The sequence below is a fragment of the Scatophagus argus genome, chromosome 6, assembly GCF_020382885.2.
Source record: "Scatophagus argus isolate fScaArg1 chromosome 6, fScaArg1.pri, whole genome shotgun sequence".
Taxonomy (NCBI): Eukaryota; Metazoa; Chordata; class Actinopteri; family Scatophagidae; genus Scatophagus; species Scatophagus argus.
In genome coordinates this window covers 17,063,563-17,091,022 of record NC_058498.1, presented here as the reverse complement: position 1 = coordinate 17,091,022, position 27,460 = coordinate 17,063,563, and the positions used below count along the sequence as shown (strand labels likewise).

Below are 27,460 nucleotides of genomic sequence, written 5' to 3'. Positions count from 1 at the left end.
ACTTCATGCTTCAGGATGACTGATAACTGGTCATTGCTGGTTCTCAACCTACCTGACCAGAATCCACGGTGAAAATACAATAATTTACTATCAAAATCATGCTTGATAACACATACAGAAGCAGAATTATAATCTTCCATCCATCCATGTATCCATCATACAGCAGCTTATCTAAGTCCGGGACGGTGGGGCAACACAAAGCCACACAGCACAGAAAGTCAATGATTACGATTAAAGGTTGTGACTGTCGTTCAACTCCGCTTTCCTGATTAAAAACAGCTGTTGTGGTTATCTTTGTAATGGCAGGTATTGGCCTTTATTGGTGAAATAAACCCAGCATAGCGTAGATTTAATATTTTTAAATGGGGTTTTTAATGGGGCATTTCATGTCCTGAAACCATTTCAGGAAAAGTACATTTTCGTGATGAAACCAGTGAATTTTAATGGTGACCTCCACTTGCTCAGTGTTATATCCCACTCCAACATGTTGTTATGACATTAATTAAAAAAGCAAATATACTATTTCAGTGGGCGATGAAGAGGGTATTTAGAATATCATCTATTCTTACCTTACATGCACACACTCAGACACATCTGCATAAGCATCTACATGCAAATACATACACACATATACACCTACACCCAGACAGACAGGAGCTGATGTCAGTTTAAAGAGGAAAAAAAAAAAAGAAAGAAGTGAAGTAAAGAACAGGAAAGATCCAAGCAGGGGTACCCTCATTAAAAACAACTAACTCTCACTGAAAGTATTGCTTTAATTAAATGAGGAAAAACAAAAAAACTCAAAAGGATGGAGGTGGCAAAGAGCTCTTTTGACCACAATACATTACCTCATCACAATCTCCACTATTTTCTTTAAACAAGAACTTAAGAAAATAACTACTGTAGGACTATTATCATCACAACCCTAATAACCACTTAACAGTGGAAGAGCACAGCAAGCTAACTGCCAGTCTATTCACACTGAGAGGGCATCAGGCCAATACCTCCCTTTGATCTCTGCTTTTCTTCATTCCATCATTTTTATCCTAAACACTCTCTGAGACCAGCACTGAAGTCTTTAGTTCCTAGCAGAGGGAAGACTTTGCACTCTAATCTCTTGAGCCTTGAGGGTCCATTTGGTCGGCCGTGCCAAGGCATCTGTGGCAGGGCAGTCTTTCCCTGACCCTTGGAAACATGCCGAGGTTGGAACGACAGGCTACTATCAGGAAAAAGATATGACTGGCAAGTGGCAGGCAACTCCTCGTCAACGCCAGCACTTTGCATTTGTCTGTTTACTGTGCATTCAGCCCACACTGCAGTATCTGAGAATCTCTGCTGCTGTTCCTGAACACATTTTCTTGATGGAAAGTAGCTTTGACATGGAAATGTTTCTGTTAAATTATATTCACTGGCCTATAAACACTTAGATCTATCAGTACTGGAAAAAAAAAAATCAAAGGGCTTTTAATGTAAAAAGTCATTAGACATCATTCTTGTTAGTGTCATTAGTGTTGAGAAAGATTTACTCCCAATAATATGAGTGAACATACAATGTGTTTGCGTTTGGTTGTTTGGAGTTGTTAATTGGAGGACAAATTTGCATTCAAGCTCTCTGTTTTTGGGTCAAATACATGGATTTGCGTCACAAACAGGCAAAATAAAAAAAACAGCTCAATTCATACGGGCGGCATGGTGGCTCAGTGATAAGAACCGTCATCAGCAATCAGTAGGGGGTCTACATGCCCTGTGTTTGTGTGGGGTCGGGTAGGCAGAAAGATAAATAAATGGTTCAACTCATATCAGTTCTTGGTTTGCTTTAAATTGCCACTGACTAAATGTAAACTCTGACAAATTTTCCCCATTTTTTGCTGGATACAGTCTTTGAATTCAACTCGTTTATTGTCTATTAAATTAGTCCGAGCAGAAGTGAAGGAGAAAACTGCATGACCGCTGCTATTCTGACACCCTTTAATAACCATGTGTTTGGTGCTAATGTGCAGCTTTTTTATTTGATCTTGCTTGCTACTCTGTGGGATGAACACTAAGGACACCGGCCCTTTGAAGTGCACATTCTTCGAACTTATCCCCATTCAGCCTCATGCTCTTTCTGAGTCTATAATGACCTGCTGGAAGGTTGGAAACAAGACATGTCATGTGGGATGCTCTCTTGGGTGCTGTACAGGTCTTAGGAGAAGTGCACTATCGTGTAGGCCATGATGGTGAGGTGTTTTCACACATTTAAAGGGAAAACGTATCCTAGAGCAGAACTGCATTGTGCTACGTTAATGATTCTGGTAATTGATTCTTGTTAAGTTAGCACCAACAAAAATACTGAGCTAGAAATTAGGGCACAAAAAACTATTTCACTATGTCTCTGTGCTATTGTCAAGGAAATTTTTTTCAAAAAGTTCAGTTTCAAAATGTCAGACCACTGAAAAAATTGACCTGATGATGACATAAGATGGACAGTTAATCAAGCTTATTATAATTTATCTATCTATCTAACATCCACGCTAAAGACATGTTAGCATGCGACTGTGACCGTGACTGTGTTATTGCCCGCACCGCTGTTCTCACGATGTGCAGCACATGCAAAAAATGGACTGACTTGGAATCGGAGACACACAAGACTGACCGGCCAGTCCGGGCCGAGAACCCTGAAAATAACTCAATTCAATTCCAGGCTCTGGCCAGTCGATTGTTGCATCTCTAATGAATATCTGTGCAATGGCACCAGAGCAAAAATCTGAAATCAGTAATTGATCTTCCGGGGATAATGAACATCTACGAAAAGTATCATGGCAATTTTCACATCACACATCACATCACAGCTGTTGAGATATTTCAGTCTGAATCAAAGGGGAGGACTACCAACCAACGACATATCATCCCTCGATCCATGCAGCAAGCATAGATAAAAACTGAACTGAATGAAATGTGTAGTTAACTGTCATTATTATTTCTACATGGCAACCCTGTTGTAAAACTCAAATGCATGCACCTCAGTTTGGCAACTCCAGTCTAATGCTTGAAGGTCGCTCTGTGATGAATGACAGAATCACACAGTGATCAAGAAATGGTTTTAAAAATAGAAGCGTACTGTGGTAAAACCCCATTAGTTTGGGCCATGGCTGCTATCTCATCCATCATTGCTCTAGGAGGACTTGTAAGCGGAATCTGTCCATCATTCCCCTCTTTACCCTCTCTCAGTGTGTCCTAACGGATGGAGGGAGAGGACAAGCTGGGAAATAAAAAGGTGTGAGGGTGAAAGAAACGGAGGACACCTTTGGACTGAGTAATGGACTGCCATGCTGTAAATGAGGTCACTACCATTCACTGTGCTTCTGTTCATTATAATGCATATGTGCATGATTTGTGTACAAGAGCTGACTCGAAACCTGAGGCTGTGATGAACGAGACCTTGGCCTAAGCCTGCTCTGTGTCTGTGGAGAATAAGCTCTGTACTCTAAATCACCTGAGAGGTCCAGGCATCAGTAACTGTATATAAGCCATGTTGGCAAGAGGGGAATCCTCATTCATCACAAAGCAGTTAATACCACACATCTCATCTGTTTAAGTGAAAACTGTTACTGTTACTGTCACATGGTCCTCCACCCAGGCCTTGGGGGAGCTGTGGCCTAGAGGCTGGATCGGAGGGTCACCGGATCGATTCCCCCACTGGACGGGCAGGAAAAATTTGGGTGTGGTGGAGTGATTAATGCGACAAACGCTGCTCCCCCTCCATTAGCCGGCTGATGTGCCCTTCACCCCCAATTTTCTCCTCGGGCGCTTGATGCTGCCCACTGCTCCTGTGTGTGTTTCACTGCATGTAATTTGCCGGGTGTTGCATGTGTGTTCAATTAAAGATGGGTTAAATGCAGAAGATAAATTCAATGTGTGTATGTAAAAATATATATACTGCCAATAAAGCCGATTCTTCTTCTTCTTCTTGCCCTGAAGACAGATGAGGACAGCTGCAGACTCATATTCACACAGCCTTGTCTCACCACACTTCCACTGACCTTTTCCAGCTTGATTCTACCAAACTCTCTTTTTCTACCACTCGAGGGTGTCCTTGAAACTCAAACTGCATTTATTATTCACCCCAAAATGCCACAAGATACTGCAAGATCAACGAAACACCATGCTCCCCCTGGGAACAGCTCACTTCTGTTCCCAGACAAAAGGGAGGCACGGATGGCATCATGTCGGCATTCAGAGATACGTAGCTGCCAAGAAATAGCCAACTCATTCTGATTCCACGCCCTGCAGCATGTGTCCTAATCTGTCACTGGACACAGAAGACAATGCAGCCAGGAGTAGATGCAAAACAGCCAGAAAGAAATGCAAACCGATCACACAGACATCAAGAGGCCACAAAAAGACTGCAATGACTATTACAATCTGTCAGTCTGAGTGTCCTGCTCCTGTGTAGAAAGGGTGGGAGACCATACACTGAACAGCCATAACATTATTACACCAGCCTATCATTGAATAGATCCCCCTTTTGCTCTGATCCATCAATGCATGGACGCCACTAGACCTCTTAAGGTATGTTGTGGTATATGGCGCCAAGCTGTCAGCAGCAGATCCTTTCAGCAGTCCTGTAAATTGCGAGGTGGGGCCTCCATGGATCTGACTTGCTTTTCCAGCACATGCCACAGATGTTCGATTGGACTGAGATCTGGAGAATTTGGAGGCCAAGTCAACACCTTGAACTAAACGTTGTGTTGCTCAAACCGTTTTTGCAGTGTGACAGGGTGCATTATCTTGCTGAAAGAGGCCACTATCATCAGGAAAAACAGTTTCCATGAAGAGGTGTACTTGGTCAGCAACAACATTTAGCTAAGTGGTATGTGTCAAAGTAACATCCAAATGAAGGGCAGGATCCAAGGTTTGGATCCTCTGCTGGCTTGAATTCTGGTCTGGGCGCTTCTGTGCGGAGTTTGCATGTTCTCCCTGTGCCTGCATGGGTTTTCTGTGGGTATTCCGGCTTTTTTCCCACAATCCCAAAAACATGCACATTAGGTTAACTGGCTCGTCTGCATTGCCCCTAGGTGTGTGTGTGTGTGTGTGTGTGTGTGTGGTTGTCTGTCTTTGCGTGTCAGCCCTGTGAATGACCGGTGACCAGTTCAGGATGTACCCTGCCTCTAGCCCGTAGTCTGCCAGGATAGGCCCCAGCGACCCTGATGGGTAGGAGGTATAGAAAATTAATTGTATGTATTGTAATGTACTATAAAATTAATTATTCACAATGGTCGACTGTCCAGGGAAATCGCTGACTGCCACTTAAAACCTGAACCAAACTGATTCTTACCACAAGCATGGAGGACACTAAATCTCAAGTTTTTATTCACACAATAAACTCACAAATCCAGTCAAATCCAGCCAATCCAGCTGATGACTTCTTTGTGTCACCATCCCCGAGAGTGAGATTTCACTGTAACCTTGATTGGGTGGGGGAATGAAAAATAAACAAGGAATCTGAGCCAGAGTGACCTCTGATCCGATTAGTATCTCCCAATCCTGTTAAGCAGCCTCCCTGATGTATGTTCATGCTCCATTCAGCTACTCCATCCTATTCTAATTTCCTCACCTCCTATCAGGCCTGAAAAATACTTGATTACACTACAGCAAAGCAACAAATAAAAACGCAAAGATGCACACACACTCCGGTCTGATTGTGTGATGCAATTGTAGCTACTTTCTCTGAACTTATTGGTTTTCTTACTGAGCCTCACACTGCATCTTCCCTTTCTATCTAAAGTCTAATTACTAATGACCTCCAGAAGTACTGTGGCCTTGGATTTAAGAGGGGACCAGGAGATTGAATTTAATCCAGCTATGCAGGGAAAAGGTGACCTTTCTGCAAGTTAGTTTAATTTCTGTTGGCCAGTGATGCAACTGGATTATAGAATTATTGCAGAGGATGAAGAAAGTTATCTGTGAAATGTAAGCTAAAACCTTATTCATCCATGAAGCCATCACTTCATTCATTCACTCATTTATTCATCTTTAGGCCTTGAAAAAAAAAATCACAGGCTTCATGGTCCCCACTGGACCATAAAAGAAGCAGATCAAATCCAGAGAAGGCGCCCTACTACACCAACAGGGAGAGATGCACCCTCAGGGGACCCACCATCTGTCACTTTACTCTCTTGCACCTGCTTGTGAGGAGTCACTGCTCCTCTAGGCCAACCTTGTGCTTACTGTCATACTAAAAGAGCAGACATCATGCTGCTCCAACCTGTGAGCTAGCTGTTGGCCTGTGCTTGGCATATGCTACATGTCTGTCTTTCCCTTTCACTTAGTTAATGAGCTTAAGGTTATAAGAGATTTTATGTAATCACACACACATGTAGACATACGCAGTCTTTTTCTTTTCCTTGTACAGACACAAACATACACATAAGCATTTTATCTGCAAATGTGCTGGCACACAGACATGTTATCTCTAAGATGTGCTACCGTCAGCATCTCCATAGTGACGGACAACTCTAGTGATGCTGTTGAGCTCCATTAAAACAGGACCACTCATAGCAATCACAGTACACCATCAGTGGAGCACTCGTGCACCAAAGTTATCGAGACTTGGAAAGCCCAGCTGGGACATTCCACTCGCAAAACATCAGGTACTTAAAGCTTCCTGATAGGTTTGCTGTCCTGCATATAGGAAGACTGATATAATAATTATTTTAGGATGCTGGATTTCTTATGGAGCAGAAGAAAAAGAAGGATAGCTTTGAGGGAAAGACAAAAGAGGGGACAGTAAATTAAAAGAGCAAACACAAACATAAGAACTGCATAATTTGGATTTTACCTAAATTAGTTTGTGACCAAAACAAAGGGACGGGTTGTTTATACTCTACATCCAAAGACCGACTACAGTATATCTCACAAGCTCACTTTTGCGGCCCAGTGAAAGGCAGGTGCGTCCCACCTTGCTCATATCTGAGCCAAGAAGCACTTATCAATAATCTGTGAGTTCGAAAAATGGCTGATCAAACTGCATGCAAAGTAGTTTTGGTCTACGCACAATGGCAGTTCCCCTAATTCATACAGAGCTTATTGAGCCTTGCCAGACCATAATGAGTGAAGCTAAATCTTTGAGCTGACTGTGTGGGATATCACAGCTTGTTCTCAGAGAAACAGTGAATTTTAAGATTTATTTATTTATTTATTTTAGGAAAGATTTATTACTTCTTATATGCTGGTGGCATTTAGGAGAGTTGCTGTTCAGTTCTGCTCAGTTTTCTCACATTTGTGTGTAAATACTTATTTGATTCCGTACTTTGTACTTAAAAACCAGCCAACCGACTCACAGCTAACTGGCCACCCTCATTTATTATCAGCTTCATCAGAATTTCCATCAAAGTCCAATGAAATAAAATGAGTCGAAATTATACTGCAAAATTAGAAGGATAGTGAAAGTAATGACTCAAAGCAGCTTACCACCTCATGGAAATATTGGAACAAAAAGACAAAGACGGGTCCAAACGCACAGCACTAAGCTGGTACACACAGGACTTTCTATTATGGCTCGGTATGCAAAGAGAGAGATTAATGACTACTGTATATACTTGCAATTATGTGAGTTAAAAACTGTACATGTGCGATATGAAAAGGTCAGTAGTGGGAGTATGGAGAATGTTGTGAAAGGTGAGAGCAAGAGCAAAGAGGAGCCGAGATGAGACAAACAAGTGAAGAAACAAAAGAAGAACTTTCAAAAGGTCAGCAAGTGATTTTCTGAAGACACAGAGAGTGAAGACAGGGCTGTGGTCAGCTAAGCTGTTTATCATTAGACATCTGGCAAGAGTGGCCGTGGTGACTTGCATCAAAGTAACAGGTAAAACCTGCAACAACTGACATTGATTCTGCTGGCAAATTTACAAAAGCAGCTACAGAAATAACACAAATTCATAAATTTCTCCTTAAAAATGCATGTGAAATTATGTATGAAATCATACAAATTTTTTGCAGTGTAATGCATGATGGGAAGTGGAGTATATCCAAACAATTCATCCTACACAGAAATAAATAAAAATAAGTATCCCTAAGTATCCCAGAGACTAGTAAAGCTAGTAGCCCCACCCATGCCTTACGATATGACTTACCACTTGGCTGCGTGATCGGTGGTATGGTTGAATGACGGGTAAACCCAGAGGTGTCACCCACTCCACAGTGTGGCCAGACTTGGAGATGAGCCTGGCGCTCTCTGTCAGCCAATCCTGCAACACATGGATGCCAGTAGAGATAAAATGAGAACACCCAGAAAATATTAAGAGCCTTTCACTTTTGAATTTGTGCATGAGGGCAAAGGAGCATTCAAGTTCATATCAGTAAGTCTGGACAGGTCAACGTTTTGTACTCTGTGGGGTGGAGGATTTAATAAAATCAGTACATTTGGAATAACAAAGATAAAATAAGAACTTTCTCTCCACAGCATCAACAGATGATGTATGTATAAATCCACTGTTCTACTTCCTGGAGCGGCAAACAATAGTTTCAGACTTGCTGAGGAACAGGTGGGGAGTTGTTGCTTACTCTAAAAATTTCAACAGTGCAACAGTGATGTTTGCATAAGCGTCTGGCACAGTTTATAAGAATAGATGTCTTGCTAATGTTGCTCAAGTGCCTCCTCACACACGCATGCACACAGAGACCTATAGGAATGATAAATATGTCCTAGCAACTTGAGTTAGCAGTCTGGCCCAAAGCTGCTCCATTCATCATCACCTCCCTCCTTATATTCCCAGGTACAATGAAATGAAGGTAGCATGAAAGCAAATAAACTGGAGTGAGAGATACACTAGCAAGATAGTTGTAGAGATTGCATGATCGATCAACAGATTGATAAGCCAGAGAGAGAGAGAGAGAGACAGTGAAGTGTGGACAGACAGTGGGAGCACAGTTTGAGGAGATTAGGCAGGTGTTGACAGAATAAATGGGAAATGTACAGAGAAAGCAGAAGAGGTCAGGGATGACAGCATCGGGATTGATCATCTAACTCTCTCTCACTCATACGTCAACGCACCGCTGCTAAATGTGACCTATTTCATAGCAGTAAAAGTTAACACACAAACACACACACAAGAGCATTAGGCCGGCACCAAAGCATGACGGGAAGGGAATTTTTCATCTCAAACTGGGCTGTCCCCACACATTTCTCAAAGGACACACAGAGCATGAGTAGGTGGGGTTTCTATTTGCTCACCAGACTCCACTCCGCCTGTGGAGATAATGTACAATCCCCTACCAGGTGCACGGCCTAAATCTAGAAATGGAGTCTAAGTGATGAATGGGTGCCATTGCCAGGGTAAACTGTCCATTAATAAAAATAACATCCTACATGCTGTAGTAGGTCAAAAGTTAGTAAAATTGGAGTAAGGTTTTATTTTACAGGTCGTTCCTAGAGAGTATCAATTTAATTTGGGGTTAATTATGGGAAAAATAAAAGTTATATAACTGTGTCCCCCCTGATATATACCTGTAAACCCAACTCAATACTCACTTATTTGAAATTTATTCTTCATATATTTTCAATTGGGTTTTTCTAAGAAATTAATACAAAATGACAAGAATATGATCGACCCCTAAAAGTTACCAAAATGGGTGTGACTCTGGTTGTCAGGGTCTGGCACTGCACTCCCCAAAATATATAAAAAAGGATCATTAATATTTCAACATTTTATTCAGTCATCATTATCTAATTATGGTGATTGAGAATTTGTTGAATCATCATAATCTAACATACTAGGACATTAAAAAGGGATTGCTGAGACACATAGATTTATTCAATCAATGTATGTCAAAGCAACACTTTCACTGAACTGTAGAATCAATATTTTCAATTATTACTTGGTTATGAGATGGATTTGTTCAATCACTGAAGTAATATAGTATAGCATAATATACACATACTAGTCACTTGCTCGCACATAGTAGTTATACTGCTGTGATAAGCAATTTTTACAATTTGCAGAACTTACAAACCACATTGCTGGTCGCAAACAAACAAACAGTTGTTACAAGATTATGAAGGCACAGAGGAAGACAGACAGAAAGAAAGAAAGACAGGCAGGCAGGCAGGCGGGCGGACAAAAAGAGATTTCTTGCTTTACAGTTAGATATTTACTGAATGTCCACCCTATTACGCAATTAGTAACATGAAAGTGGTATATTGGTGGTAATTTGGTGGAAAAACTGTATATAAAACCTAAAACTGTAAAATATATTAACTTAATGGATGTGTACTGAACCCACCTGGATCTCTCTGGTTCCTGTAAACATCTCTTTTAAGCTACTGAAGACCAGTTGCACCAGGTAATGAGATGCTTCCCATACGTTTTCCTGAAAATACAACACATGATGATGCTTGATGATGCTGAAGTTACACTCATTACTTTCTTTTGCTCCATTGTATCGCTGAAATAAAACAGCCTATAGATTTTTTTTCACATCCTTATCATTAGGAATTAAACTTTTAGTGCAAAAATCAGTGATAAAAGCTCCAGCGAGAATGAGACTGGCATATCTCATATCATTATGGCGATATGATCTCCTCTTTGGTAGGAGCTGCCTCAGCCTCCATCCATCCCCCTGTAATCACTCACAATTACTGTTCCCCCCAATTCCCTGTTTAAACAATTAGGGACATTATGCAGAAGTCATTTAGCACAATCATCTGGCCGTGAGATGGCAGCTACACCGCCGGAAGGACCATGACGATCCTGTCTATACAGACAATGAGATTAACTCCAACAATTGTAAGAAACTATATAGCCATTTGACAGATAACAAACACTACAGAGCTATCAGAAGATTAAACGCTTCCATTCTCCTGCCATGGTCTCATTTGACAGAACGGGTGTGCCCATCAGAGAACAATTTCTGTCCAACCAAGACAGAGTGCAGTGGTTTTGAACTAAAAATAGATTCATAAAGACTGTGCACAGGATATCAAATAAATCTACTGTTGTGTTACACTCCTGGCCTCTCTGATACAACCACGCAATATCTTATATCACTGTAATAAGATAATACATAAATGAAATAGTCCAAAATAAACACTAAAAGCATCTGTTCTTGCTCTGTGCAGCTCACGTAAAGTGACAGCACTCCTAACGTCAAGGTCAGAGTTACCGAAATCCTTCTGGGTGTACGAGCAAATGTGCTGAAATTGTATGCCGCCACTGTTAGCTCTGTGTTAGAAGACCATGGAGCAATGATATGCAAGGAGGACAGACCTCAGTAGAGAAGACCTTGTACTTCATTATGAATCTGCCTGCACACAATGTGTTTGCAAGAAGGTACAGTCTTAGATGTAAAGGGAGTCCCATACAAAGGAAATCCTGTGCTAACAGGCCACTCTGTCATACCGCGCTCATACAACACTAAAAATAAAACAGTACGCAGGGCCCATCCAAACTACCACGCTCCACCACTACTGTACCTTGGGGAACTCATCAATCTCCTTCAGTCTTTTCTCTATCTGAAGGCGTCCTCCGTAGCGTGTGACCCCGTACACCACAGTCATCACGGTCTGTTTCACCACCTTCCTGCTGATGAAGCCCTCTAGGGCCTGGGCAATCTTCAAACCGTTCTTTGCATCCCGCGCCCGGAAATCCTCCACCTGAAACATGTGACGACACAGGGAAAAACTGTGAGTTACGTAACACATAAGCAACTGTCTTTTGAGGGAAATTCTAATGGTTGTCCACAAATCCACTTGTGACAGAAGTGTTGAAAAATACCTGTCACATTTCCAATGAAAAGCAGAAAATTCTTACCATTGAGAAACTTGAAACAGAAAATGAGGAATTTTTGCATAAAGTTGTCAGTAAAATTCCTATTAGCTATTGTTGGGCTGAAACGATTCGTTTAAAAACTCACTTACAACATTAAAAAAAAATCATCTATGCAAAGCTTTTTTAATCTATACAAGTGTACTGTATAAAGAGCACTGTGTTTCACACAGATGCATATTACTGCTGCACAACTCTGTGTGGACTGCAAAAGGAGACAGACTGACCGGAGAAGACTACAGGAAGTATGGAATCATTTCAAACTGAAACAACAAAATTACTCTCTATACAGCGGATCTGTTACAAAAACGAATTAGCTTACCACCATAGCACAACCTCATGTCATGGCATGTCAACAGAAAGCATCCATTCCATATGGACCCAAAGGTAACGTTAACATTTAACATATCAGGAATTCATTGTTCTTGTCAGTTGAGATGAAGGGTAAGGCAATAATTATGGCTACATGTAATGGCTAGTTAGGAGAGACCTGTCTTATTTTCTCTTTTGTATATTTAGTGAATAATCTGTTTAATACTTGATTACCAAAATTCATAGCTCCAACCCCCTAACTCCTCAACTCATCATTTCAGCTTTGCTAGTATTGGTCTCCAATAACAACTGTAATAACAACAATAATAACTGTTGTCACTGTTACTTATTGCGCAGCAGTGGAGTAAACTTGGACTATTTGTTTATCCAGGTAGTTCACAAGTATACAATCTACACAATCATCCATAACTGCAGTGCTCAGAGGTAAAAATACAACACTGAGACAGATTCCTACATCCCACCCACCGCAACCCCAGCTCTCTAACAAACCACACTATGATGTGCAGTGTCCTTGGGAGGATTCGTCCTACGACACACTTTGTTTCCACAGCACACTCCGATTCCTCCTGTACTGAAATGTGAGTACACCACAATTAGCTTCAAATCGTTTCTAGTTAAAAATGCGCAGGTTCAACCAAACAAGAAAGAAAGGTGGATCCTTTGATAGCACTGTATGTCCATTTGTCTTTTTGAGTGTTTGGATATAAGAGGCAGTTTCCTCTCACCACACTTTGATGCAAGGCATGAGAAACTAAGCACTTTTAAATGCAAGACCCTGAGTGAGAAACTTGAAATATATTCTCCATGCCTCGTCTGTCACTCACTGTGGGATGTAGTGAGTCATCTGAATATTAACAGCTGAGCGACTACAATGTGTCTTGCAACTCAAATCAACCACAATTCTCTAACTCCAAGTCTGTGTAGTTAAAAGAGAACAGAACAATGCAAACCAAAAACAGCCCTCTGGTGCTGACCTGCTGTGCTACTCCGCTGTACACATCCTGGGGCACCTCACAGGGCATGAGGTTGACTGATGTGGCACCAATAACATCTCTGCCTAGAGCAGCGTAATGCTGGAGACCATTACAGGAGCCGTCCTGGAGGAAGAGATGGAGAGAAAGAGAGAAAAGATTAAAGCAGTGATTTGGAGGACAGAACAGAGATCGGCACAGGATAGGAAGAAAGGCCAAGGGTGAACAAGACAAAAGAACAGATGATTTAAACAATGTGGAAATGAAGCAAAGAAACTGAAAAGAAGAAAAAGAAAACAGAAACAAGGGGGGACGGGTGATATGAAACACATGAGCTCAGTAGATGAGAAAAGAGATTTGGTTGAGGCTATTAGTTCACAACAACAGACTGCCATGTTCCACAGCCTGGGGCTACAAAGTGAATTTTGCACTTGATGCTGGACTATCAAATCATCTATGAGCATCTTGAATTTAGTGCGTTATTCAAACAGCATCTGGATTGGATTCATTGTCAGTCGGGGGGGAACGAAATACAACAGATGATAAATAATTTTGCCATTCTCACTAAATCAAAAGTGACTGGCTAATATCAAATTTTTGTTGGGGGTTTAACATTGCTCCAGTAAAAAATAAAACGCCTTAAGGTGTCCATCACACTGTTCAGTTTAAATGAGAATAGCTGCATCTGGTTACAATCAACATTCCCACTGCTCACAAGGTAAATGGGAAGCTTAATATAAATATTGCAGTGAAGCTGGCAACATCCTCACTAACTGCAGAATGGGTCTGTCTCTCTATTGTGCCCAGTGACCTGCATGTGTAGGCCATAGCTGTTGCATCTGTGCTGTGCAGAGAAGCAGCAGGACTTCGGTGTTCTTCTGAAGCTGTGGAACTGCAGTAAAGTCTCTTGGACTCCTTTTGGCTATTTAGATTTTTTCTTTATTTATTTAATTAGAGTAGTGCATATTAATTAACATCAGTTTGATCTAAATGTGACAGATTTAGCCAGAAGGCCAATTTTTATCTGCAAACTTTGAGCAGGTTGAAGTTCAAAGCTGCACTCAGTGAAAACCTTGCAGCTACTGTCCTTTCAAAACAGCTGTGGGGAATTGCTAAATATGTCTAACCATACTGATTACACTGCATTTTTTCAAACTTATTCTTTTGAATGTGCTCAAAGCCAAGGGCCAGGAAAATTACTACCATGTGTTTTACTAGCGTTTTTATAAGTGAACTTTAATGGAATGACAATTTTCAATATTTTATTTAGTGTCATTAACATTAGTAATTCAAAGCTATTATATAAAATGTGTATTCTTAAGCATAACATAAGTGAGACATTTTCTCAAGTGCCAAAAAAACCCATTATAAAAAGGCCATTAACAAGGGCCCGAGGAGCAGACATTGCTGCTTTACTGAAAAGTAATTCACACCCTCTTTAGTGGGCTAAATAGTGATGTGGACGCTATTTTTAGAGGATTTGTTTGGTGTATAGGAAAGCTGAAGTTGTGGTCTGGTTGGTAAGATTAGGGCTGCAGGTTTGTGGTAGATGACATAAAATGGCCCCAGATGACTGGGAAGGTCCTGCCTTGTTAACTTTAATGTGTCCTCTAAAACAGTATTATAAAACATGACTGAATGGCTCACCCTTCTTTTGTTACTTTTTTCTATACACTGAAACTGTGACTATCCTAAGATGTTGTCACATTTAAACACCAAAGGATAATCTGCTCTAATCATCCATATGTTTTGCCTCTAGCTTTCCTGAATGATGAATAACGAATTTACCTAATTTTTAGGTTTGCAGTCTATCGTGACACTCAGAATGCAATGCAACACTGTATACTACACTGTGTTCTACGGTACCTGGTGAACAGGAAAATGTGAGATGAACTGCGTTGGATCAGGAGATCTCAAAGCATTGGACAACTCCATGCAGCAGCCCAGAGCCTGCCAAGGCTCATCTGCATTCATCCACCACTTCTTACCCTGAGAAAGACAAACAAAAGCACACGGTGTAAATTTCGATAATTTTTGTCATAGTTTTCGTCAATGGCCTTTTATTCAGATGTAAATGAGACGATAACTAAATGCAAACGAATGCACGAGGACAAAAACTATGACGAAATCTATTGACATTTTCGTCAACAAATAAAAACAAGATGAAAATGATTCCTAGAGACGAAATCCAAGTTGAATTTCAAAAATTACTCGTCAGTGAAGTTAACACTGCACGAGATGCTATTCTGCATACATAAACACTGCCCCAAAAGCATTTTCACTTTTTGATAGATATTCATGGCTCCTTTGGATTTTATCACCGCTTAAAATGGCCACTGACAGGGGTTATGTTATAATTCAATATGTATGGATGTATGGTTGGATAAGCTATCTATGAACAGGAAATAGACAAAAGAAAAAAGACAAACAGACGTTGAGAGGGTTGTCAGCAGAGTCCAGTATGTCCTCCAAGATAGTGTTGGCGTACTCAAGTCGTCCCTGTAACGAGCTTCGCTTCTTCAATCCTGTAAGATTGACTAAGTGGATCTTAAGCCAGTCTAGGCCCTTTGGACCGAGGGGTTTTCCCTCTGCAAACAACAGGAGAGCCCTTGTGACATCACTTCCTAGGTGATTGAAGTACGGAGGACAGGGGTATGTACGTCCCCGGAAGTCCATGTTGTGAGGGAACCAAAAGATTTCATCCCGCATGTAGTTGGCAATAGAGAGTTTATAAAGAGCATCCATTCGCAGACTGTGCATCTCACTATATTTCTTTTTGGCGTTAACCACCTCCTTCTTCATGTGGGCTTTCTCAGAGGCAGAATAAGAGGAATCTTGGGGGTTGAAATGGGGTACTTTGGGGGCCTCTGACAGAGGAGGAGGGATGTCTAACTTATCATTACCCCGATCATTGAAGATAGAGATAATAATATCCAACAAGGGTTTGTTGATCTTCCAGGCACAGCTCCCGAGGTAGTTGAGAGAGTCCAGGACTGGATGAAGGTTCTGGCACCTTTCCAACAACTCCTCATGTTGTGTGGCCCCGCTGACTGTGCGCATCAGCTTGCTGGGTGTCAGCAGGTAGGCTCCAAACTTGGCAGATGTCCAGGGCAAAGGAGGGCACAGCATTGGTATTACGTAGGAGTCAAAGGTCAATGTGGTCTCCATGGCCTCCTGCAGAATCTGAGCCAGTATCGGGTGGGGCTTGATGAAGCCAATCTGGAGGGTGAAACATCAAAGAAAATCCAATTTGAGCACAAATCTTGAAAGAGTGGAGAAGAAAATGTTACTCTTAAGAACAGAGAAGAGAGAGTGAGAAATATTTCAGTAATGCTGAAATGAAAGATGCTGGCTTGGCTTATTTTAAAAACAGAACTTCTGCTTCCATAGCAGTTTAGATCATAGCTGACAAGAAGAATAATAAACAGTATCTGCACTGAGTACAAACCCAAATGACCAGACCACACACAAGTTTCCACTGATATTAGTCCTCTGTTCACAGAACTGGTCTGCTGTAAATATCAGATCACTGACATCCACAAAACGCTAGAGAGCTAACTCAACAAGCTTGTCCCATTTTCATTTTATTGAAAGTAATCACTGACATGTAGTTCACATTACCAGAGCTTCCACATCGCAGATGATCTGGTACAACATTTCTTTATTTAATCATGTAAAACTCTGGTCAGGAGTAAAAGTAACCCACTACAGATGAACTATTTTTCAGGTCATGGTCATGATGTGATATAGTTCTTGTGTAATAATTCTAACTCTTGTTTACAGGATGTCGGGCTGGACATAAAAACCATGATGAAAAAAAATACAGTATGTTGACAGAAAACTAAAACACCCCAGCATTGCTTGCATGAGTGAGACTACCATGCTGTGCTGTAAAATCATTAGGACGCTCCCCTGATGAGCTAACCTCAAAAGAAAAAAGAAAGAGGTAAGATGGGAAAAAGAGAAAATACATCAGAGGGGGTAAGAGAGATATATGCAAATATGAAACACACCAGAACAAAATTCTGCAACAGAATGCACCACCAAGTGCACCAAGTCCTAAAAGTTCACAATTCTCTTTCTCTTTCCAGCTCTCTCCCGACACGGTCTGCTCACCCTCCTGCAGGGTCCCATGGCAGTAAAAGAGCTAGCCAATTAAGGGGACACTAAAAAAGGGATTAGCCTGGAACCTATTCGTCTTATTCAACTGCTGCCCCTGCCAACTAACACAAGAGGGAAATGATTTTATAATTCACACTCTCTGGAGCTGCACACTGGATAGGTGGGTGCACCTTTTAAGTACAAGGTAATAGGCTTTGGAATGACAGTCTTCTCGTCTAAAGTGAAGGTCAAGTGTTTTCAGGTACTTCTTTCTTTTCTGCTCCACTATGGTTCTTTCCATATTAATGAAAATGTCAATTCTGCACCTACTTAAAATGTATCTTGTAAATCTTTTGATCTAGGCTAATTATGTGTAATTTACAAAAAGTCAAAATGGATTTGATACATTGACCCAACTGATGGAAGATTCGCATAATGAACCATTCATCACTGTGTTTTATTTTTGATCCTTTTGAACAGATCAGTTAGATCGTTTTCGACATAAATCTGAATTAAAAGGATCTTTTTTTTGGTCTGGGTTAATGCTCAGGAATCCTGTTACCAGATTATTAAAGTCCGATCTATTTGGCACGACCACTTCAGTACAATTCCCACCAACTCCAGGGTAGCCAACTCCTTTGATATCCCAGTGGTATAAACCAAGTCAACACATAGAAAGATGAGCACAGGTACATTACCTGCCATGTGCTACGGAAGGTGTACATGTGGTAGAGGATGGGGATAAGCTTCCTGTTATCAGCTGGGTTCAGAATGTCATCACTGATTTTGAGGGTCTTGACCATCAAATCAACCATGTAAGTGCCCAGCTCCAGTGTTATTATGTATGGCCAGTGGGTCTCTCCTCCATGCAGCGTGGGTCCCGAACTCTGCTCTGCCTCGAGCTTACACCACTGCTCCCGGGAGAGGACACCACACTCCTAGGAAGAATGGAAGAATCAAAGTGGGTTGTTTTCATTTAGTTTAGGATGGAACACAATTATATGAGTATCTTGAAAGATACAAAAAACTGCAATTCATCACTCATCACAATAAGCCACAGTGTTTGAAAGGTGTGTCAACATGTGAGTGAGGCTCCTTGATCTCTGTTTTAAAATTCAGACCAAAAAGAATTTGTCAGACAAGCACTATTTTTGTGATTTAATCAAAGATAACTTTCATGTTTCCAGAAAGCTATTAAATACAGCACAGCTACAGATGTATAAAAGTTTTTTTAGGGAAGTAATAACAATCTATATTAATAAGACTGACCTGAGGTGACACTTATGGTGATAAGCCTTCAAAATGGAAGTATGAAATGTGTGAAGTGAGAACTGAGACAATTAAGAACTTGGATTAATGTTTTGTGTCACAACAACAAAAACAACAACAACAACAAAAGCATAATAAAAAGCATAATTTTAACTACAAAGACCACATGGGAAATAACTTGCATAAAACAAACACCTTAACTAACTGCTAGTATGACTTGCTACTGCAGCATAATAATCTTGCTTATTATAGTCTTGATGACATTAGGGTTTTTTCCCCTGTGTACCAGAACCATCAAAAGACTGGTGGAACACAGAGCCAATGTCACTGGCTCTCAAAGCCCATTGAGGAACTGCTGTCATTTATTCCACCAAAAATTACTGAACAGCATGTCAGCGAAGTGCGACAGCGAGTTGCCCGCTAATGACCATCGATATGTGTGTGAATTGCTGAGCACAGAGCTATAGTGACATACTTTGGATAGAAAGTGTTGTATCACTTCTGATGAGCAGGTATGATGAGATATACTGGCTCTCAAAGCCCATGTGTGTGTAAAGGAGGGAATGTAGTATGTGCTGTAAAGTACTGTGAGTGGTTGGCACACAAGAAAATCACTGTGTGAATGCAATCCATTCAGTCCAAATAATTTAAATAAATAAATCTGATTATGTATGAGGTACACATATATCAAAAAACAGTGTTGCACCAGGAATTGCAAGAGTATCTCATGCAGAGAAGCAGGAGATACTTGTATATATCAAAAATAACACACATAACAACTAGACATATGAGAAGAGACCTGGAGCATGATGATTTCTCTACCTTCGTGTCTTTGGCCAGCAGGTCTGTGTAAGCGTTGTAAATGTTGCTCAACTTCTCCACCATCTGACTTTGCTGCCTCTGCCGCACAGAGTACTTGGTGTAGACTCTGCTGCCCAGATCGCTGGCTAAACTCTTCAGTGACTCTCCACTGGGAGGAAGGCTGGCCAGTCTCTGGACAAGAGTAGGACAAGTTTCAAAAGGTCAACCAGAAGAAAGCATTTATGGCAATTCTCCAAGAAAAAGCTAATCTTTTGGCAGATCTAGATAGAGAAACCCTTCAGTTAGAGTATAGTATATAATATAGTCTTTTCAGAATTAACATCATGCCCTGTAAGTTTGTCTGTGTGGGAAGCAAAGGTATCAGATCAAAGCTTACTCTCTGATGCTTTTGTAACTGTTGTCACTGACATCCACTTGATTTGAGTTCAGAAAAGAAAGGAGAATCACGGTAACATCACTACACATCATTTCTATAAGGCTGTATCAAATCTCAGTGACTCAAACACTGACAAGTCTTTGCTAAAACTGAGACTTCTGGAATTTCATTGAGTGGTAGGCAGGGTTAGGAGCTTTGTATTACCTGTATCATGATGTCAACATACTCGCTATCCTTCAGCAGACAGAGATAGGGATACACATTAAGCTTGTAGCCCTTGGTGTTGGTGTTAGCAAGGATCACCTTGCTCTCCCTCAGGGCCTGTAGGAGGGCCTTGCGCCACTGTGCCCGCTGACCTGCCAGCAGCTCCCTCTGAAAGGACAACACAACTGGAGGTCATCCATCGAATGAGAGTGACTGCCAGCAGGAAATGCTTAAAACCCTTCAAACCCTTATGTGTCAAATAAAATGAACAGTCCTGCAGCTATACTTGTTTATCACATTCTGCATGGAAAATATGGAAAGCAATTACAAAGTGTAACGAGTAACTGGGGCCACCTCTCACTGGACAGAAAGTATTGTACGGCATGTGTGTGCATTACATTTGATGGTTGGGCTTCTTTGGCTCCAAATAACAGTGGGAGAACAACTGGGACCACAACTGGGTAGGAAAGAAAAGAACCTAGTCTACTTTCTTGTCCTGGCCCATCATTAAGGTCTGCGGTTGGGAGGCAGGGAGGCATACAGTTTATCAATGATAAATCATAATTCATACTCTAGTAGATTGAAGCTAATAGAGTATCTCAAAGGTTAGTATTTGTTTTCTTTTCAAGAGATAGATGAGAAGACGGATCCCGCTCTCATCTGAAGTTAGAGCCTGTAGCTTAGCACTAAGATGGAAAACAAGGGGAAACAGCTAGCGTGAACAGCTAAATTTAAAAAAAAAAAAAAAAATCTACCTACCGGACTTACTAATTAACTAGTTATATTTTGTTTGTCCAATCCTAACAAAAATTAAAATGTAAAAATGACAAGTTTTACATTTCTTTACGTAAAATCATGTTAAACCAGTTTTTATGTCGACCTAAGTTAATCACCCTTTGGCCACAACTTCATATTCAGGATTTGTCTAATCTAACTCCTAGTGAAAAAGTTATTATTTAAAAAGTTATTGCTTTTAAAAGTTAAAAATGATATTTCCTAAATGTAATTATTCAGAATGAAGGAACACTAGTATATTTTAGCTGTAATGATTGTTATCCTTTTGTTATTTATTTTTTATTATTTTATTTTACAACCATTTCAATCAATACTCTTCTGCACTTTCACATTGTGGTACATTATGTTGATCTGAATACCAGCAAGCACTTGATTCAGCATTAATTGCTACATTGCTCTTTTGTTGCATTGTATCAACATCTTTAACTGTGTTTACTGATTTTCATGGCTGACATGAAAATGGTTTTATTCATGTCTATACCTATTCCTGTACAAGTACTGTGGTTATACGTATGTTGTCTGCATGCCAGTGTCTATGTCTAAATGTTGGCTCTTCAGCTGAAGAGTTTTGATCAGTCTGACTGAATCAGAGACACAGACTGGCTTGCGGACTGAGAGGTGACTGTGTTCTCTCCAGAGACCTCCATTACAATACATTATTATTCTGCCCTGCCTGTCTGTAAATGCTTCCTGACCACCAGGGATTTTTCAGCCTGCTCGCTTCCCACGTAGCCCATCTGCAGAGGCAGACGAGCCAGGTTGGACTGTAAATGCCAGAGTTGGAAAGAAGGCACACCACAGGAATATGATGTTTGTTCTTCTACCCCGTCAGGCCTAAATGCATATCATTTCATAGTTTAAATCAGAGAAACTTTACTCATAGCAGACAATGGGTAACGTCTGCTATAAAAAAGTTTTTAAATGTTTAAAGATACAAAATTACCACACAAAGCGGGAAGATGCTCACAATTAATCTGACAATAATATACTGATGTTTAAAAGGACCATATGCATTATCTCTAGTATGTTTTATAATTTTAGGTTTAAGGATGAATACTAAACCACCTTTTATTAAAAACTCCATTTCATAATGTACTTTCTTCCAAGCATTTTTAGCTTCACAAACAATAAACCAATATTGCTAGATGTGTACTGAAGACAGGCAACAGGTGGGTTTATTTACCATTTTGATAACGTTTTCAGTGACTGGCTTGGCACCTTCCACAGAGTCAATGGTTATAGAGCAGGCCTGTTCCAAGCTGAGCTGACGTTTGAAACGTTCCTGAAGCTCCTGCTTAGTGAAGTTAAGTTTGGGATACTGGTGGTCTGCCCTCTGAAACAAATACACACAACAGAGACAAAGACAGACACAAAAAAAGAAATAATGACTACTTACAAGACAAGAGAATAAATTTAATGAACTTATACTGCCTGTCCATTTGTTTTAGGACTGATTTCAAAGTTTTACTTGTTACTTTTAAAGCCCATAATGGCCCGGCCCCAAAATAGATATCAGTCCAACTAGAGAAACTTCGGCTTGCTGCATTTGTGAATCAGTTTTGAAGGGTTATTTTATTGAAAAGTATTTGTTATGATTTTTGCGTTTAATTTTTAGTCCTATTTTGATTTATCATTGTTCATACATGTTGTCTTGCTCCTGTGCTGCCACAATTAGCACTTCCCATGCTGTCCTTCAATCCAGCCTTCCCTAGCCATTGGTAGGATTTCTTGATATTTGGATTTGGGGTGAAACACTCCATGCATCATCAGGAGCTTCTTTGTCTTGATATCAATGGCTTCTATCTCCTCCTGACCCAGACCTTGTTCTTACCATTCAGGTGACTTCTCAGGATCTGTCTCACCCTGTGTAGGTATCTGACTGCAACCTATTTCCATGCAGCCTCCTCATGGTTTCCATTTGTGTGCTTTGGATCCTAAGGTATTTGTAGCTGTCCTAAACATGTGTAATGTTGCCTTCTGGTAGTTGAACCTCTCCTGTTCTGATCATTTTCCCTCTCTTTGTTACCATCCGACCACACTTATCTAGTCTGGATGACATTCCGACGTCGTTTAGACGGGGATAGCACACCTTGATATATGTCGCACTTGATGGTAACTTGTGCAGTTGGCTTTGAGTTGATCTTGAGAGTTGTCTACCACAGCCCCATCAAGTTCTTTCAGGTCAGCTACTCCCCCTTGCTGTAGCATCTTTGTTGTACCTGATAAATCTCTAGTTGTGATAGCAGTTGCCGTTTGCAGATGTTGGAACACTGTGCTAGTAGTTTTACATTTTATATATTTCTTACTTCTTGACCCTGCTGTTTAATGCCCATATTGCATTCACCACATAGATTTACAAGATTCGACCAGGAGACTGAGGAGCATGCAAACTACTTTCATCATTGTGAGGAAAATAAAACAATTTCTGATTAAAGAGGCACACATATAGACCAGTTTCCAGATGAGAATAGCAATCAAATGATAAAATACCAAAATAAGTGATGACAGTGAAACTAGATCAAACTGCATTTTGTACGAGCATCAACTTCATCAAAATTCCATCCCTCGCCAACACACAATATTCAAATTAGACTGGGTGTCTGCTGCTAACACTGATTCAAAATCCTCCAGAGATGATCAACTGTGCTACACTGTTATCCATGAGAGCAGTTATTTGGACAGCTTTTCCACCATTAAATCAACCTGCCAAGAAGTCACAGCTGTAGGCAACATTGATCCTTCACATTTCAGCAAATTGCATGGTTCCACATATAAATATATGATATATAAAATATATGACCTGCTGATTTTTACTACGACATACATGAGGCAGCAATAAGATACGGTAGACCAAAATATGTCACTGAGAAGAAGACAAAATTGAATATGGTGCAAGGAATGAGGCTAAAAATACTGCAATTGAGCAAAAAGCTGTTGATGAATCATGTGAGAATCATGAGGGGAAGAGAGGTGGGGAAAAAGGGAGGAAAGGTGATAGGAGGAGAGGCAAGTAAAGCAGAGGACCCATTAGAAAGCAGAGTTGACTCACTATATATAGGCCAGTGCCTGTCAGGCTGTGAAGGGGTGACAATCAAATCTTTCGTAGTCATGCTGGAGCCTTCTGACAGCTTTCCTAGCTCTGCAGCTTAGTCTCTCACAACATACACAAGACTCAGCCTTGAAATATAACTGTATTTATAGTCATACACTGCCACTATTTAAAAGCCCTCTGCAGTTTCTAAATACATTTCCATAATTCATATATATAATTTATTCATATTCATTTATATGCTTTAAAATTGAAAACCCATTCTTCATTAAATGCATGCACACAATAAGCATACACTATCTCAATATTAGCATGGGACTATTGCATCCACTGGGTTTACTATATGGTCATTCGAGGCACAAAGATCAGCAGCTAACATTTAGATGCACATTATTTTGGTTACAATGACTTTTGTGATAAATTAAGTCATTTGTTTATCTGTGAATTCAAGAGAGACAACTGAGCAACTAAACAGCATGATAAAGCATGAAGATGCAACTGGGACACTTCTCGACTTCTCTGAAAGGATTTGAATTAAATTGTTCAATAGCTTTCCAGCGTCAAACTATGTTGTACAGGTCAAAGTTAGCCTGTCATACCTGTGAATAGAGGTCCTGTACCAGCGATGAGGAGCACTGTTCTGTGTTCATGTTGATTTTGGGCTGGTAGTCAGGCTGGACAAGGCGGATGGCCTTGAGCACCATGTCTCTCTCATCTTGCTGGAACACACACTGGCTGAACAGCTCGTCCACAGACAGACCATCCTCCTCCATCTGGCTCAGGCACCTGGATACATATACATACAGTCAGGGTTCCTTTTTTAATTGGCCCTTAAGCAGGTTTTAGTCATGTTATATCTATGGGGATGCAGGGATCCACTTCAGAACTAGCAACTAAATAAATGTTTTGCTTTGAAATCTCACTTACTGGACTTGGGATAGAAACATGCTGTCCACCCAATCCACAATGACTCATAAGAGCTCTTTAAGTAAGAACTGCCAATACCATAATCAAAAGAGAGTGTTATAGAAGACAGCATCTAGTTAAGTCAAACACAATGCTAAGAGAGCTTAACACATTACAGTGCCACATATTGTGTCTATATGATACCTGCACGGAACAGTAAATTCTTCGCTATTTATTCCTGACAAAAACATAAGAGATCACAAAAGTACAGTATAGCTGTAGGTCCTCACCCCATATCCCAACTCTACAGCACAAGGTTGGATACTGAAATGCAGGTTATAGTTCCTTTATGCTACTTACAAAACAAAATTCATATACAGTGGATTAATAGATTATAAGTCATAAAAATAAACCATTACTGATATAACCAGCAGTTACAGGAAGATAGCGTTAGGAGGGAAATACTGACTGAAAATACAATACACACACATTACACAACAAAGCTCTATACCTTGTTTGCTTATGCTGTGATTTATTATAAAATATATACAGTTCTTTTCCTCTGAAAATTGAAGTCAAAATGGATTAAATACAAAAGTCTCAAGCGTGTTTTGTAAATGCCTCTCTGTATTTTCCATCATACATGTATACTTCTGTGTTTTCAAAGACAAAGACAGCTTGTTTCATAATGGAGTCATCTTTGTTGCTCTCTCAGCTAGCTGTCGTCATAGGTCAGAAAACAAACTGTGTTTCTAACAGAAACAGCATCTATCAACGTTAGTTAAGTTTATTTTTGTTTACAGTTTGCCTTCCAAGTTGCATTTTTCCACGCAGCCGTTCATCAGCCCAATTTGAAGCCCCAGACGTTGGACCTTCTCACCAGCACATGCGCACAGTGTATAACACCTATGGTTAACACAGCTGGAATATAATAGCTATTAAAATATATTTCTCTCATACCTCTGCTATGCACCACTAAATTTAATCAGTGTTTATACCTTGCCAACAAAAGAATAAAAGAACTACTATACTGGTATACTAACAGCTTAAGAAAATATAACCTACATTCAGCTCTGTTGCAGAAAGCAATTACAATACTTTTCCTTTCCGTTAGGTTACCTCATTGTGTTGTTCAGATTTAGTATTCAGAAAGCGAGCCAGAAAACCGGCCCATCAGATCACATCAGAGGTATGTTTTGATTTAGGAGGGAGATTATGGTTATTATGACAGAGTAGACTTTGGAGTCTGATCACAAGTTCAGAGCTCACAACCTTCTGACCTGCCTCTTGATGTGGGAATAGGACTAAGATAATCATATAACTTACTGGGCTTGTGATTAATTCAGCTTTAAAAAAAAATCTCCCCTGTCTGTGAGATCACTGTATATCTCTTGCTTCCCTGTTGGACAGCTGCAGAATATCAATCTAAGTATTTGCACAGAAAGGCCTTTCTGTCAGACTCAAAGTGTGAGTTTGATCCCAAAGCAGATGGGCCCTGACAACATCAGTGAAATGTTTATTTAAACAGAATCTCCTAGAGATATCCTAGACAGAGCACAGTTCCATGAGTGGACTGCAGAATGCAGATAATGTCAATGCGCAACCAGTCCCTGGAATATAGATGAGTGTGTAATAACAGGATTATTCCAGAATTCAACGTCATCTATGATTTCAAAATGGGCCTCGGAATTAATATTTTCATCCTGGTAGATTTTTTTCTTATCTTTGATAGGTAGAGTGCATTAGAAAGGGATTTGGGGAGGGCCTCCCTGGACTGAAGCCTAGCCACCTTACTGGCCATCCCGGTCGAAACTGTCTTTGTGGGACCTTTTTTTTCCCCTTTGGTGCAATGGGTTTTTTGAGGTAGACTGTGGTGTGGCTTTACTGGTTATGTAGTGTGAAAAAAAGAGGACCAACAACAATATTTTCAATAAAAGATATGTGATTTTAGTGTTGAATTACTTCAATTACTGTTAAATTCAGCTGCTGATCACAAAACTTTCAGGAAGCTGCTTTATAATCATTCTCTACAAGCTGTGTATACTGTAGGCCTAAATAATTTGGTAACCAAGGTAACACATATGATAACAAGCAGAGGAATTTTCACTGATAAAAACCAGTGTGCTTTGTCAGTGAATTACTCCATTATAAAGTGTGTGAGAGCGATCCTACAGTAGTAAGCCCTGAGTCATCTCTACCTGTTAGTCATTATTTATAACATGCAGTCAAAATTGCAGTCTAATAGCATTAATACACCAAAGAACATAAATATGCATTTTTCACCTCTTGCTATAGTAACTTGATTAGATTAGCTACACTGAATAAAAATCATAATTAGCCTGTGTTTTCACTACAAAGACATTTGTCATGGCGTGATAAGTTAAGCAGGCAATTGCATCAACATATTGATTTGGTTGACTCTGCTAGGACTTGTTATACTCATGTAAAGCTTCTTTGTTACTTTATCTGCAGGAGGAATGCAGAGTTATTTGTTGCAGTACATGAAAAAGCATCTCATTTTTATATAACAACGACTAGCCACCTAGTTGCAAACTGCCTGGCTGTACCTCTGGAATTTAGGGGCTGAAGTGATCAATATTTTGTTTGTGTAAATTATTTATGAATTCTGGTAAATGATGTTAACTAGATGTACATTGATATCCTTCTGTTCAATAAACTGAGCCTATGCAATATTTTTTTTTTTTTACCAAGACAGCCATTAAGAGGAAGCACAGACAAAAAAGTTTGGTGCAACTAATTACACAAATGTGATTTCTGGCAGATTTTAAAAAACAATATAATTAGCTGTGTATTTCACACTGCTCCACTG

At 40.2% G+C, this 27,460-nt stretch overlaps 1 protein-coding gene across 2 annotated transcripts in view; it reads right to left on the bottom strand.

Moving 5' to 3' along the window:
• polrmt (polymerase (RNA) mitochondrial (DNA directed)) overlaps window positions 1-27,460 on the bottom strand; it is a 46,855-nt gene that overhangs the window by 12,202 nt on the left and 7,193 nt on the right. For both annotated transcript variants that reach the window (XM_046391554.1, XM_046391555.1), the window contains 11 exons: window positions 24,324-24,510; window positions 21,859-22,008; window positions 19,881-20,048; window positions 19,301-19,471; window positions 17,908-18,147; window positions 15,542-16,327; window positions 14,975-15,097; window positions 13,112-13,234; window positions 11,453-11,632; window positions 10,264-10,350; window positions 8,115-8,228 (listed from right to left, as the gene is read on the bottom strand). In XM_046391554.1, coding sequence (XP_046247510.1) covers window positions 8,115-8,228; window positions 10,264-10,350; window positions 11,453-11,632; window positions 13,112-13,234; window positions 14,975-15,097; window positions 15,542-16,327; window positions 17,908-18,147; window positions 19,301-19,471; window positions 19,881-20,048; window positions 21,859-22,008; window positions 24,324-24,510 — 2,329 coding nt within the window. The remainder of the gene's footprint in view (window positions 1-8,114; window positions 8,229-10,263; window positions 10,351-11,452; window positions 11,633-13,111; window positions 13,235-14,974; window positions 15,098-15,541; window positions 16,328-17,907; window positions 18,148-19,300; window positions 19,472-19,880; window positions 20,049-21,858; window positions 22,009-24,323; window positions 24,511-27,460) is intronic.